The following is a 14,283-nucleotide window of genomic DNA, read 5'->3' on the forward strand; positions in this document are numbered from 1 at the left end:
ATGTGTGTTCGCATGTGGAAAGAGCTAGCCAAATTCCTTCCCTAATTAGCTTCAGCATGCTGGTTTGGACCGTAGCAAAATTGGTTTACCTTTGGATATCCTATCCCTGGGGTTAGTTAGGGACCGTCAATCAATTATCCAATGTAAATGAGACCATATTTTCATGTTGCACACCTTCTAGTTCTCATTAAATGTTTTCAATATTTGTATATGAATTTCTACAGTTTATAGTTGGAGGTTTTTAAGTCATTGAAATTTGGAGCTATTGGAAGTTTAACATATTGTCCCATGTACATTGTGTAATTTACCGATGGTCCCTAACTAGCCACAGAGGGATATCCAAAGTCAAACCAAATTTACCACGGTCATTACGATCAGATCCCGTGCAGCTGTGCTGCTTACTTGACAGGCTGCTGTCAGCTGTCGGCATGTGGATAGGATTGAAAAAAAGCCGAACCCAAGGACAACTGTTGGACAACCCAAGGACAACTGTTGGACAACCCAAGGACAACTGTTGGACAACTGTTGGAAAGCCCAAGGACAACTGTTGGACAGCCCAAGGACAACTGTTGGAAAGCCCAAGGACAACTGTTGGACAACCCAAGGACAACTGTTGGACAACCCAAGGACAACTGTTGGACAACCCAAGGACAACTGTTGGGCAACCCAAGGACAACTGTTGGAAAGCCCAAGGACAACTGTTGGGCAACCCAAGGACAACTGTTGGACAGCCCAAGGACAACTGTTGGAAAGCCCAAGGACAACTGTTGGGCAACCCAAGGACAACTGTTGGGCAACCCAAGGACAACTGTTGGACAGCCCAAGGACAACTGTTGGACAGCCCAAGGACAACTGTTGGAAAGCCCAAGGACAACTGTTGGACAACCCAAGGACAACTGTTGGACAACCCAAGGACAACTGTTGGACAACCCAAGGACAACTGTTGGGCAACCCAAGGACAACTGTTGGACAGCCCATGGACAACTGTTGGAAAGCCCAAGGACAACTGTTGGGCAACCCAAGGACAACTGTTGGACAGCCCAAGGACAACTGTTGGAAAGCCCAAGGACAACTGTTGGGCAACCCAAGGACAACTGTTGGGCAACCCAAGGACAACTGTTGGCCAGCCCAAGGACAACTGTTGGACAGCCCAAGGACAACTGTTGGGCAGTCTTAATTCTGTCACCTACCATTGTTCCTACTCTATCATCTCTCTGTTTTGGACGAGACTAACTTTATGAACAAAATTGTTCTATTTTACACTTTATAGTCAATTTTGGCTGTAGAATAAATATTTCTGACTCATATCGATGCCACATAGGTTGTTTTCAAAGGGAGAAGTTTGTTTTCAGGGCCATTTGCTCTTTAAAGTTGTCTGTCAAACTCACCCAATTTGAAGCTAATACCAAAACAAGTTCTGAAAGTTTTCTGATGGGGGTGGGGCCACTTCCTGGTTTGTGTTGCATTGTGGGATCTGTAGTTACCTTGTTCCTGGTCCTGATGCGTTGGTAGGCGTAGTCTGGGAAGGCTTGGCGGGGAATAAAGCGTCCTGAACCCTGCTGGACGCGGAGCCCCTCCCCCTCCTCATAGACCACCCTCCCCTGGGTCACCACGACGACAGGACCCCCCCGACAAACCATCCCCTCAAAGATGTTATACTCCACAGCCTGGTGGGAGAGGGGAGGGGGGAAAGGAGGAATGGATAGAGGGAGGGCAGGCAGGCAGGCAGGGAGATAAAGGGTAGACATTAGAAGAGGATTCAGTTGGTCTTTTGTAGAAATTTGGAGTTAAAGGTTTTGATCATGTCTTGGTTCCAGTTCCTCCCTCTCTCCCCTTCCCTCCCTCCCTCCCTCCCTCCCTCCCTCCCTCCCTCCCTCCCTCCCTCTCCTCCCCTCCCTCCCTCTTCTCTCCCCCTTCCCCTCCCTCCCTCCCTCTCCTCTCTCCCTTCCCCTCCCGTCCTCTCGTCTCTCCCTTCCCCTCCCTCCCTCCCTCCTCCCTCCCTCCCTCCCTCTCCTCCCTCCCTCCCTCCCTCCCTCCCTCCTCTCCTCTCCCCTCCCCCCTCCCTCCCTCTCCTCTCTCCCTCCCCTCCCTCCCTCTCCTCTCTCCCTTCCCCTCCCTCCCTCTCCTCTCTCCCTCCCCTCCCTCCCTCTCCTCTCTCCCTCTCTCCTCCCTCCCTCCCTCTCCTCTCTCCCTCCCTCCCTCTCCTCTCTCCCTCCCCTTCCCTCTCCCTTCCCCTCCCTCCCTCTCCTCTCTCCCTTCCTCCCTCCCCTTCCCCTCCCTCCCTCTCCTCTCTCCCCCCCTCCTCTCCTCTCTCCCTTCCCCTCCCTCCCTCTCCTCCCTCCCTCCCTCTCCTCCCTCCCTTCCTCTCTCTCCCTCTCCTCTATCCTACCCTCCTCCTCTCTTCCCTCACCGACTGTTGCAGTTTGGAAGTGATTGTTTTGGTCCTGTCTGGGTCCCAGATAACGATGTCAGCGTCAGAACCCACAGCGATGCGTCCCTTCCGGGGGTACAGGTTGAAGATCTTAGCTGCGTTGGTGCTGGTCACCGCCACAAACTGGTTCTCATCCATCTTACCCATGGCCTGAGAGAAGAGAGGAGGAGGAGGAGAGGAGGAGAGAGCGAGGAGGAGGAGGAGAGAGCGAAGAGGAGGAGGGGGAGGAGAGAGAAGGAAGAGGAGGAAAGAGAGAGAGAGAGAGAGGAGGAGGAGAGAGCAAAGAGGAGGAGGAGGAGAGAGAGGACGAGGAGGAGGAGGAGAGAGAAGGAAGAGGAGAGAGAAGACACACCTTTAGACCAGGGTACACACACACACACACACACACACACACACACACACACACACACACACACTCTCTCTCTCTCACCACAGCCTTGTCCCAGACGAAGCCCATTCTCTCCTCGATACCGTTGGTTCCTTCGGGGATCAGGGTGAAGTCATCTTTTCCCATGGCCTTCTGGGACGTGCTGTAAGCGCAGTGGGCACTGCCCACCACCTGCAGGTCCCCGCTGTCACAAAACATCAACACAATGTTAGAATAATGTATAAATTACTTTTAAAGAGAGAGAGAGAGACAGAGAGAGAGACGATGGGGAGAGAGAGAGAGAGAGAGAGAGAGAGGGGAGGAGAGATGGGGAGAGAGAGAGAGACAGAGAGAGAGAGGGGAGAGAGAAGTGAGCAGAAGACAGAAAGGTAGAGAGAGAAAAACGTGACGGAAAAAGATAATTATCATTACAGCACATAGAGTAGGTATGTTTTAATTTACCAGTGTGCAGCATATCATTATAATACACGTCAGAGAACATTAGGTAGAGAAAGAGGAAGAGAGGGAGAGAGAGGCAAGAGAGACAGAGAGAGATGGAGAAGAAGAGAGCGGTGAAAAGGAGGTAGAGAGAGAGACAGAGAGAAGAAAGATAAGGGAGACAGGGAGGGAGAGAAAACAGAGAGAGAGAGAAACGGAGAGAGGATAAACTGATACTTTTATTGTTCTCCTTTGTCTCCTAAGAACCTAATAATACTACATGTCTGTTCAGCAGAACCTCACAGAGAACCACACCATCATACTAGCATGGTGACAGCTAGACCCGCCTGGAACGGAGGGAGGGAGGGAGGGAGGAAGGGAGGGAGAGAGGGAGGGAGGGAGGGGAGGGGAGGGAGGGAGGGGGATGTAGGGAGGTAGAAAGACAGGGAGAAAGGAAGGGAGGGAGGGGGGGAAAGGGAGGGAGAAAGAGAGGGAGGAAGGAAGATGTAGGGAGGGAGAAAGACAGGGAGGCAGGAAGGGAGGGAGGGGGAGAGGGAGGAGGAAGAGGAGGGAGAGGTCTGTAGCCAAGGCAACATACATTTTTTTGGTTTCTGTACTATTTTTGGAATCAGGGACAGAGAAAGGTGCACAGCGGGTGGTGTGCGTGTGTGTGGGGGGGGGGGACGTTAGAGGGATTCTGCCATGTCATAAAGAGATAATGGAGGGGATGACCGATCTCATTCAGCTCTCTCTCTCTCTGTCTCTCTCTCTCTCTCTCTCTCTCTCTCTCTCTCTCTCTCTCTCTCTCTCTCTCTCTCTGTCTCTCTCTCTCTCTCTCTCTCTCTCTCTCTCTCTCTCTGTCTCTCTCTCTCTCTCTCTCTCTCTCTCTCTCTCTCTCTCTCTCTCTCTCTCTGTATTTTCCCCTGAATGCGTGCCTGCATGTGTGTGTGTGTGTGCGTGCGTGCGTGCGTGCGTGTGTGTGTGTGCGTGTGTGTGTGTGTGTGTGTGTGTGTGTGTGTGTGTGTGTGTGTGTGTGTGTGTGTGTGTGTGCGTGTGTGTGTGGTGTGTGTGGTGTGTGTGTGTGTGTGTGTGTGTGTGTGTGTGTGTGTGTGTGTGTGTGTGTGTGTGTGTGTGTGTGTGTGTGTGTGTGTGTGTGTGTGGTCCTACCAGGCCAGCAGGTTGTGGAGGTGTTCTGGGGTGGTGGGGTCGGGGCTGAGCGGCGGTGATGTCACGTAGGCGGCGGCCTTGGCCCAGTTCTTGCTCCAATAGTGCGATCCGTCTGTGGCCAGGCTGGCTGTGATTGGCTCCCCAAACACAACGGAACCTGGTGGGAGGAGCCAACAACAGAACAGGTGAACATACCACAGCTGTATTCGCTAGAAAACAGAAGACAAAAAAATGAAATTGATTTGTCCAACAAAAAACTCTGGTATCTGCTGCCAGAGTTTCGGTTGCAGAACATTTTGCTAAAGCTAAGATTGACTTTGAATTTGGACTGAGTGACAGACAGACAGACAGACAGACAGACAGACAGACAGACAGACAGACAGACAGACAGACAGACAGACAGACAGACAGACAGACAGACAGACAGACAGACAGACAGACAGACAGACAGACAGACAGACAGACAGACAGACAGACCTCTCCTCCTGGCCTGGGTAATGGTGTCGGCAGCAGTCTTGCTCATCACCTTGGTGACGTAGACAGGACAGTTGACTCTGTTGCCGATGGTGATGGCACGGAACACTGCCTCCGCCTCCAGCTGTACCACAACACAACACATGTTAGGAAATGGACACACACACACACACATAAGAACACACACACTCAAATCACCTCTTCAGGGTGACTCAGGGGGTGTCCCTCAGGTCCAGTGATTCCCATGCTGAGGACCTTCCTCTGTTCCTGGATCAGAATAAACATCATCACCATCATCACCATCATAATTATCATCACATTTATCATATTTATCAGAATTATAATATTTAGCATAATTATAATAGTTGTCATATTTTTCATAATTATCATAATTATCATAAATATAATATTTATCATATGTATCATTATTGTAATATTTATCATATGTATCATTATTATAATATGTATCATATTTATCATAAGTATAATAAAAAATATTATTTTTCAGAATTATCATAGTTATTATTATCATCTTCATCCTCCCATAATGTAATCATCATCATCATAATAACTGTACACAGTCAGACCTTATTTTTAATGTGTTACGACTGGGTTATAATGGGGTTATGACTGTACGACTGGGTTATAATGGGGTTATGACTGTAGGACTGGGTTATAATGGGGTTATGGCTGTAGGACTGGGTTATAATGGGGTTATGACTGTAGGACTGGGTTATAATGGGGTTATGGCTGTAGGACTGGGTTATAATGGGGTTATGACTGTAGGACTGGGTTATAATGGGTTTATGACTGTAGGACTGGGTTATAATGAGGTTATGACTGTAGGACTGGGTTATAATGGGATTATGACTGTAGGACTGGGTTATAATGGGGTTATGACTGTAGGACTGGGTTATAATGGGTTTATGACTGTAGGACTGGGTTATAATGAGGTTATGACTGTAGGACTGGGTTATAATGGGATTATGGACTGGGTTATAATGGGATTATGACTGTAGGACTGGGTTATAATGGGATTATGACTGTAGGACTGGGTTATAATGGGTTTATGACTGTAGAACTGGGTTATAATGGGGTTATGACTGTAGGACTGGGTTATAATGGGTTTATGACTGTAGGACTGGGTTATAATGAGGTTATGACTGTAGGACTGGGTTATAATGGGTTTATGACTGTAGAACTGGGTTATAATGGGGTTATGACTGTAGGACTGGGTTATAATGGGTTTATGACTGTAGGACTGGGTTATAATGAGGTTATGACTGTAGGACTGGGTTATAATGGGGTTATGACTGTAGGACTGGGTTATAATGGGGTTATGACTGTAGGACTGGGTTATAATGGGGTTATGACTGTAGGACTGGGTTATAATGGGGTTATGACTGTAGGACTGGGTTATAATGGGGTTATGACTGTAGGACTGGGTTATAATGGGGTTATGACTGTAGGACTGGGTTATAATGGGGTTATGACTGTAGGACTGGGTACCTGAGCAATGAGGTCTCCGTTCTCAGCATGCAGCATCACCACAGCTCCCAACTCCTTCAGGAAGGAGAACACCTCGTACAACTAAGAGAGACACAGAGAGAGAGAGAGGGAGGGAGGGGAGAGGGAGAGAGGGAGGGGAGATGGCAAGAGGGAAGGGAGATGGAGAGAGAGAGAGGGGGAGAGAGGGGAGATGGAGAGAGGGGGTGGAGAGGAGAGGAAAGAGAGCGAGTGGGGAGAGAGAGGGGGAGAAGGGGAGAGCAAGGAGAGGGGAGGGAGGAAAGAGAGAAGAGGAGAGAGAGAGAGAGAGAGAGAGAGAGAGAGAGAGAGAGGGGGGGCGAGAGAGTGAGTTGTGAGCGGGAGAGAGAGAGAAGAGAGCAGAAAGGTAGAGAGAGAAGAGAGAAGAGAGCAGAAGACAAAGGTAGAGAGAGAGAGGAGGGATGGTAAGAGATAATTATCATTACAGCACATAGAGTCGGTATGTTTTAATTTACCAGTGTGCAGCATATCATTATAATACATATGTCAATATGATATAAAACCAACCTGAGAGTCAGTCATCTGAAACGAATCCTTATAGGACATATACACCTGGAATGAGTTGATCCCTGAGAGAGAGAAAGGGAGGGAGGGAGGGAGGAAGGGAGGGAGAAGGAGGGAGAGGGAGGGAGGGAGAGAGAGAGGGAGAGAGAGGGAGAGAAATAAAGAGAGAGAGGGAGTGTGTATGAGATAGATAGATAGATAGATAGATAGATAGATAGATAGATAGATAGATAGATAGATAGATAGATAGATAGATAGATAGATAGATAGATAGATAGATAGATAGATAGATAGATAGATAGATAGATAGATAGATAGATAGATAGATAGATAGATAGATAGATAGATAGAAATAATGCACGCAGAGCAGAATTAGGCCGATACCCGCTAATTATCAAATTCCAGAAAAGAGTCGTTAAATTCTACAACCACCTAAAAGGAAGTGATTCCCAAACCTTCCATAACAAAGCCATCACCTACAGAGAGATGAGCCTGGAGAAGAGTCCCCTAAGCAAGCTGGTCCTGGGGCTCTGTTCACAAACACAAACAGACCTCACAGAGCCCCAGGACAGCAACACAATCAGACCCAAACTAATCATCAGAAAACAAAAAGATAATTACTTGAAAAAAACTGAGCAAACTAGAATGCTATTCGGCTCTAAACAGAGAGAACACTGTGGCAGAATACCTGACCACTGTGACTGACCCCAACTTAAGGAAATCTTTGACTATGTACAGACTCAGTGAGCATAGCCTTGCTATTGAGAAAGGCCGCCGTAGGCAGACCTGGCTCTCAAGAGAAGACAGGCTATGTGCAACACTGCCCACAAAATGAGGTGCAAACTGAGCTGCACTTCCTAACCTCCTGCCAAATGTATGACCATATTAGTGACACATATTTCCCTCAGATTACACAGATCCACAATTTTTTTTAAAAACAAACCCAATTTTGATAAACTCCCATATCTACTGGGTGAAAAACCACAGTGTGACATCACAGCAGCAAGATGTGTGACCTGTTGCCACAAGAAAAGGTCAACCAGTGAAGAACAAACACCATTGTAAATACAACCCATATTTATGTTTATTTATTTTCCCTTTTGTACTTTAACCATTTACACATCATTACAACACTGTATGTAGACATAATATGACATTTAAAATGTCTTTATTCTTTTGGAACTTCTGTGAGTGTAATGTTTACTGTTAATTTTTATTGTTTATTTCACTTTTGTTTATTATCTACTTCACTTGCTTTGGCGATGTTAACATTTGTTTCCCCATGCCAATAAAGTCCTTAAATTGAAATTGTATTGAAAGAGAGGGGGGAGAGGTAGGGAGGGAGGAAGGAAGGAAGGAGGAGGGAGAGAGAGAGAGAGAGAGAGAGAGAGAGAGAGAGGGGGGTGAGGGGGAGGGAGGGTCGGAGGGAGAGAGACACAGAGAGAGAGAGGGGGGAGGGAGAGGGAGAGAGGGGAGGGGAAGGGGGAGAAGAGGGAGAGCGAGAGAGAGAGGGGGGAGGGAGGGTCAGAGGTAGAGAGACACAGAGAGAGAGAGGGTAGGAGTGAGAGAGAGGGAGGGAGGGAGGGAGGGAGGGAGGGAGGGAGGGAGGGAGGGAGGGAGGGAGGGAGGGAGGGGGGAGAAGAGGTAGAGCGAGAGAGAGAGCAGAAGAAAAGACAGAAGACACTGATCCAATCAACCGATCAGGTGATCAATACCTTTCTCCTGCACCAGAACCTCCAGCTCATCCTTGACCCCCGGGTGCCAGTGTGGCAGGTCGACATGCAGCGAGTAGTCACAGCAACACTTCCTGTCAGCTGACTCCTGCCAGCGCTCAAACGCTTCCAGCAGGCTGTCACCCAGCTGAGGAGTCACATGGTCAACTGGGGGGGTCAGGGGTCAGAGGTTAGAGGCCACAGGATGTTAAAGGTTCAACTTTCAACTTTATCCCAGAGGGCAAAGCGGCGCTCATTAGACATAAAAATTATGTGGGAATGTGTATGTGCGTGTGTTTGTTTGTGTGTGTGTATGTGCGTGTGTGTATGGGTGTGTGTATGTGTGTGCGTGTATGTGCGTGTGTGTGTATGTATGTGCGTGTGTGTGTATGTGTGTGCGTGTATGTGCATGTGTGTGTATGTGTGTGTGTATGTGTGTATGTGTGTATCTGTGTGTGTGTGAAACTGACTCCTCAGCCTGCTAGCTGTTGATTGGCTAGACACTCTGGAGAGAGGAGGTGAGCTTATTAAGTACGCTCCGAATAAGGAGGAAGTGGTTCTGACTGAGCAGGCCACGTGACGTCTGTAAAACCTGACTGTGTGTGTGTGTGTGTGTGTGTGTGTGTGTGTGTGTGTGTGTGTGTGTGTGTGTGTGTGTGTGTGTGTGTGTGTGTGTGTGTGTGTGTGTGTGTGTGTGTGTGTGTGTGTGTGTGTGTGTGTGTCCCCACTCACTGATCATGGTGGTGCCCCCGGCCAGCCCGGCCCTGCTGCCCAGGTAGAAGTCGTCTACAGGTGGACAGCCCAGGTGAGGCTTCATCAGACAGGTGTTCACATCTATACCTCCAGGTATCACCAGACCTCCATTCACCTCCAGCACCCTCACATCATCAGGTACCTCCAGGTTATCACCCACCTGTCTATAGAGGAGAGGGAGATCAGAGGTTTGACGGGTGGCAGAGGGAGTGAGGAGGGGGATGGGGGAGGTAAGGGGGGAGAGAGGAGGGTTAGGAGAGATCAGAGGTTTGACGGGTGGCAGAGGGAGTGAGGAGGGGGATGGGGGAGGTAAGGGGGGAGAGTGAAGATGGTTAGGAGAAATTAGAGGAGGAGGCGAGGATAGAGGAAGTGAGGAATCAAGGAAATGCATTTTGAGATTCTCCCATGTACTTACTTTATAAGGCCATCTTCCACATAGACGTCTGCATACTGAGACAGGTCGTCATTCACCACACGACCCCCTTTAATCAGCAACCTCTCACTCTACACACAGGATGGAGGGAGGGATGGAGAGAGGAGAGAGAGATAGAGAGGAAGAGAGACGAGAGAGAGAGTGAGCGAGAGAGAGAGATAGAGAGAGAGAAAGCGAGAGAGAGAGAGAGAGAGTGATAGAGCGCGAGAGAGGGTAAGAGAGAGAGAGAGAGAAAGCGAGAGAGAGAGCGAGAGAGAAAGAGAGAGAGAGAGAGAGAGAGAGAGAGAGAGAGAGAGAGAGAGGAAGAAAGGAGAGATGGAGAGAGAGAGAGCGAGAGAGAGAGAGAGAGAGAGATAGAGAGGAAGAGAGACGAGAGAGAGTAGCGAGCAGAGAGAGATAGAGAGAGAGAGAGAGAGAGAGAGAGAGAGAGAGAGTGATAGAGCGCGAGAGAGGGTAAGAGAGAGAGAGAGAGAAAGCGAGAGAGAGAGAGAGAGAGAGAGAGAGAGAGAGAGAGAGAGAGAGAGAGAGAGAGAGGAAGAAAGGAGAGATGGAGAGAGAGAGAGCGAGAGAGAGAGAGAGAGAGAGAGAGAGAGAGAGAGAGAGAGGAGAGATGGAGAGAGAGAGAGAGAGAGAGGAAGAGAGGAGAGATGGAGAGAGAGAGAGAGAGAGAGGAAGAGAGGAGAGATGGAGAGAGAGAGAGAGAGAGAGAGAGAGAGAGAGAGAGAGAGAGAGAGAGAGAGAGAGAGAGAGAGAGAGAGAGAGAGGAAGAGAGGAGAGATGGAGAGACAGAGACAAAGTGAGACTGTTTTCAGTCATGATATTATGATATTATTGATAATAACTTATTGAAACAACAACTATAGGAACCGATGCTACTAGGAAGGATGTGTTTTCTCCTGATCTTCTGCCATCTCCCGTCATCAAGGATACACAGCTACAGATAGCGCCCTGCCCCGGGAGAAAGATGTTACGTCTCCATGGCAACCTAGCCGTCTATCTTCCCTGGTGCTGTATCCTACCGTCTACTGGCTGAAGTGTTACCATGGAGATACGACTGTTTGGAGCATCACACTGTCTCTCTGCTTGCAATTTTTTTTTTTCACAACCCAGGCTAGGACTGGTCATCCCTACTGCCTCTGATCTGGAGGACTCACTAAACAGAGAACATCCCTGGTCATCCCTACTGCCTCTGATCTGGTGGACTCACTAAACAGAGAACATCCCTGGTCATCCCTACTGCCTCTGATCTGGAGGACTCACTAAACAGAGAACATCCCTGGTCATCCCTACTGCCTCTGATCTGGAGGACTCACTAAACAGAGAACATCCCTGGTCATCCCTACTGCCTCTGATCTGGAGGACTCACTAAACAGAGAACATCCCTGGTCATCCCTACTGCCTCTGATCTGGTGGACTCACTAAACACAAATGCTTAGTTCGTAAATGATGTGTGAGTGTTGGAGTGTTCCCCTGGGTGTCTGTACATTTAAAATGTAAAATAAAATGGTGCCGTCTGGTTTGCTTAATAGAAGGAATTTGAAATGATTTATACTTTTACTTTTGATACTTAAGTATATTTAAAACCAAATACTATTAGATGTTTACTCAAGTAGTATTTTACTGAGTGACTCAAGTATGACAATTGGGTACCACTGCCACTATATCCAAACATTACCAAGAATCCTGAAAGCTGTGCATGTATTGAAATCATAGTTTTATTCAATGTTTTACACCATTTAAATAGCTAGTTGCATGGAATGTTTTCTGAATGAACCAACCAGGATATCCCCTGTCAGAATAAAACCAAGACAGATCTGTATCCACAAGATCACCTCAAATCAGTCTTCCCTGTTGCTCTCTCTCTCTCTCTCTCTCTCTGTCTCTCTCTGTCTCTCTCTCTCTCTCTCTCTCTCTCTCTCTACCTCTGTCTCTCTCTCTCTCTCTCTCTACCTCTGTCTCTCTCTCTCACACTCGCTACCTCTGTCTCTCTCTCTCTCTCTCTCCCTCTCTCTCTCTGTCTCACACACTCTCTATCCATGTCTCTCTCTCTCTCTCTCTCTCTCTCTCTCTCTCTCTCTCTCTCTCTCCCCCAGAGTCCAGACTATTGTCTTACTCCTTCCAACCTGCAGCACTACATACGTCAGATTGTCACTCAGTGTAAATCCCTGATAACAACTCAACTATGTCAGATAGAAACAGGGCAGAGAACAGACGCATTGACTTGACACGTCGCGGCAGAAATGGTCCAAAATGATCTCCGCGATTGGAGTGTATCATTAAGCGGCCTGGCTGGCTGACATGGCGGAGAGTGAGCCAGGGCAGACATCACACAGGCCTTCTACTCAAACTGCTTGCTATCATCCGGCGACACTAAGAATGTAATCCCCGCCAAGGGTATCAGGAGCAGGGATTTATCTAGCCGAGGCTACAGCTTGGCAGCAGCAGCATTACCGCCCTGTCGGCCTCAACAACCTCAGCGTTCCTTTAGTCTAGGCTACAGTCATTGTTTTCTCTGTAGAACAGAATATAAGAAACAAAAACTAGCTCATGTTTGTAAACCTGTAGTCTATAGTCTCCCTAGCAACGTCCAGCGGCGACAGGTAAGGCTAAGAATGTGGTGCTGAAATGGACAGCGCCGTTTGTTCGCCTGTTGACCGAACACAATGGCTATTCCGCGCTAGACAGCCAGCCAACCCGTCCGGCTGCCAGCCCCGCCAGGTGGGAGTCTTACCGGAAGGTGGGGGATACCATTCCCCTGGTGGTCAGTTCCGGACATGCTCTCTCTCTCTCTCTCTCTCTCTCTCTTTTCCCGCAGCCAGTGAACTCAGAGGCGGGTAGAACAGTACCTCCTTTTGTCTTCGCGTGCAGTGCTGTCAGAGCAGCCGCGATGTTCCGTGTGTGTGTGTGTGTGTGTGTGTGTGTGTGTGTGTGTGTGTGTGTGACAGAAGCCGCGATAGCTGTCAAAACGGCGCTGTTCAATTCATCACCACACGTAGCCTAATAGCCTACCTGGCCGCCACCGGTTCCGGTGATATGGGCAGCCCGGGAAATCTGCGTAGCCTATTTTTAGGAACAGCCTAGCTGACGTCACTGCAGTGCAGAACAGAGTATCTACACATGGAAATGTTGCATCCACAAGCGATTTGCCCTACTTTTAATCAACATGAACATGGAGCGAGAGAAATCAGTTTTACCCTACCTTTCCATTCTTCTGACCGGAGTGACACTGCCTCCCTGCCGGGTACTCAATCTCCACACCCGGCTTCACATCCTCTCTCTCCCCGGGTGAGCTGACCTGAGAACCGACCCCCCGGACCTCACTGGCCTCACTAGCCGTCTCAGGAACGTCGCCACCGGAGTGGTCGAGGAGCCTGTCCCGACTGACGCTCCTGGGAGTCCTGGTTCCTCTCCTTCCCGCTGCAAAGTTATCACAGTCTACAGTCTTACTGTCGCAGGCGCCATCCCCCGAGGAAAACATCCCGTAGGATTTCCGTTGGTTCGGCCCGGTTGTAATCGTTCCTGCCAGGTAGACCGGCAGCTCGTTCTCCCGGTTCCACTGCCTCCTGCAGTCAGACATGATAACGACCGTATCTATTGCCTATCTACTCACATAAATAAGAACAACTGTTCTTATGTAACAACTGTTCTTATGTAAAAAGGTTTGAGATCTGATCGGTTAAATGAGCCAGTCTTTTTACTCCGTTGTCGACGGTCTCGCGCTGCAAAGCACCTGTGTTTTGGTGCGACGTGAACTTTGATGCGTCTCTTGGACGGTTATGATGATGACGATGATGATGTAGTGCTCTAGTTTCTATCGGAGGCAGAGAGAGAGAGGGGGGGGGGATGGAGAGAGGGAGAGAGAGAGAGAGGGAGAAAGAGAGAGAGAACGAGAGAGGGAGAAAGAGAGATAGAGGGAGAAAGAGAGAGAGAGTGAGAGAGAGAAGGAGAGAGAGCGAGAGAGTGAGAGAACGAGAGAAAGGGAGAGAGAGAGAGAGAGAGAGAGAGAGAGAGAGAGAGAGAGAGAGAGAGAGAGAGAGAATGAGAGAGAAAGGGAGAGAGAAAGGGAGAGAGAGAAGGAGAGAGAGGGAGAAAGCGAGAGAGTGAGAGAGAGAATGAGAGAGAAAGGGAGAGAGAGTGAGCACTGTGTCACAGCTGGAGCCAGTTGGAGATGAAGGACTGGAGTTCTGCAGACACCCCCACCCCACCTCCTCCTCTCCTCTCTCTCTTCCACCCTCTTTACCCCCTTTCTCCCCCTCCCTCTATCCCTCTCTGTATCTCTCTTTCTCCCTGAATCTCCCCCTCCTTCCCCCCTCTCTAATAGAATGGCTGTTGATAGGCTGACATCAAAACATCCAGGGATTAACTAGTGACCCACATCTGGACTGAACAGACTGAGCCCTCTCTGTCTCTTCTCTGTCTCCTCTCTGTCTCCTCTCTGTCTCCTCTCTGTCTCCTGTCT

The 14,283-nt window shown here is 48.9% G+C and overlaps 1 protein-coding gene across 2 annotated transcripts in view; it reads right to left on the bottom strand.

Annotated features, from left to right (window-relative positions):
- Positions 1–13,650, bottom strand: part of LOC106610570 (dihydropyrimidinase-related protein 1) — a 16,509-nt gene extending 2,859 nt beyond the window's left edge. Inside the window, exons 1-12 of one of the 2 annotated variants that reach the window (XM_045723062.1) lie at positions 13,024–13,650; positions 9,807–9,895; positions 9,371–9,555; positions 8,642–8,806; positions 6,930–6,991; positions 6,387–6,467; positions 5,076–5,144; positions 4,881–5,001; positions 4,404–4,560; positions 2,862–3,003; positions 2,411–2,581; positions 1,485–1,667 (exon numbers count right to left, since the gene is read on the bottom strand). In XM_045723062.1, the coding sequence (XP_045579018.1) occupies positions 1,485–1,667; positions 2,411–2,581; positions 2,862–3,003; positions 4,404–4,560; positions 4,881–5,001; positions 5,076–5,144; positions 6,387–6,467; positions 6,930–6,991; positions 8,642–8,806; positions 9,371–9,555; positions 9,807–9,895; positions 13,024–13,401 (1,803 nt within the window). In that variant the 5' untranslated portion in view covers positions 13,402–13,650. Of the gene's footprint in view, positions 1–1,484; positions 1,668–2,410; positions 2,582–2,861; positions 3,004–4,403; positions 4,561–4,880; positions 5,002–5,075; positions 5,145–6,386; positions 6,468–6,929; positions 6,992–8,641; positions 8,807–9,370; positions 9,556–9,806; positions 9,896–12,555; positions 12,886–13,023 lie in introns of those variants that run through there. The other variant, XM_045723063.1, reaches the window with a different exon arrangement.
- Positions 13,651–14,283: the final 633 nt, after the last annotated feature.

This window comes from Salmo salar, chromosome ssa08 (genome assembly GCF_905237065.1).
Source record: "Salmo salar chromosome ssa08, Ssal_v3.1, whole genome shotgun sequence".
Taxonomy (NCBI): Eukaryota; Metazoa; Chordata; class Actinopteri; order Salmoniformes; family Salmonidae; genus Salmo; species Salmo salar.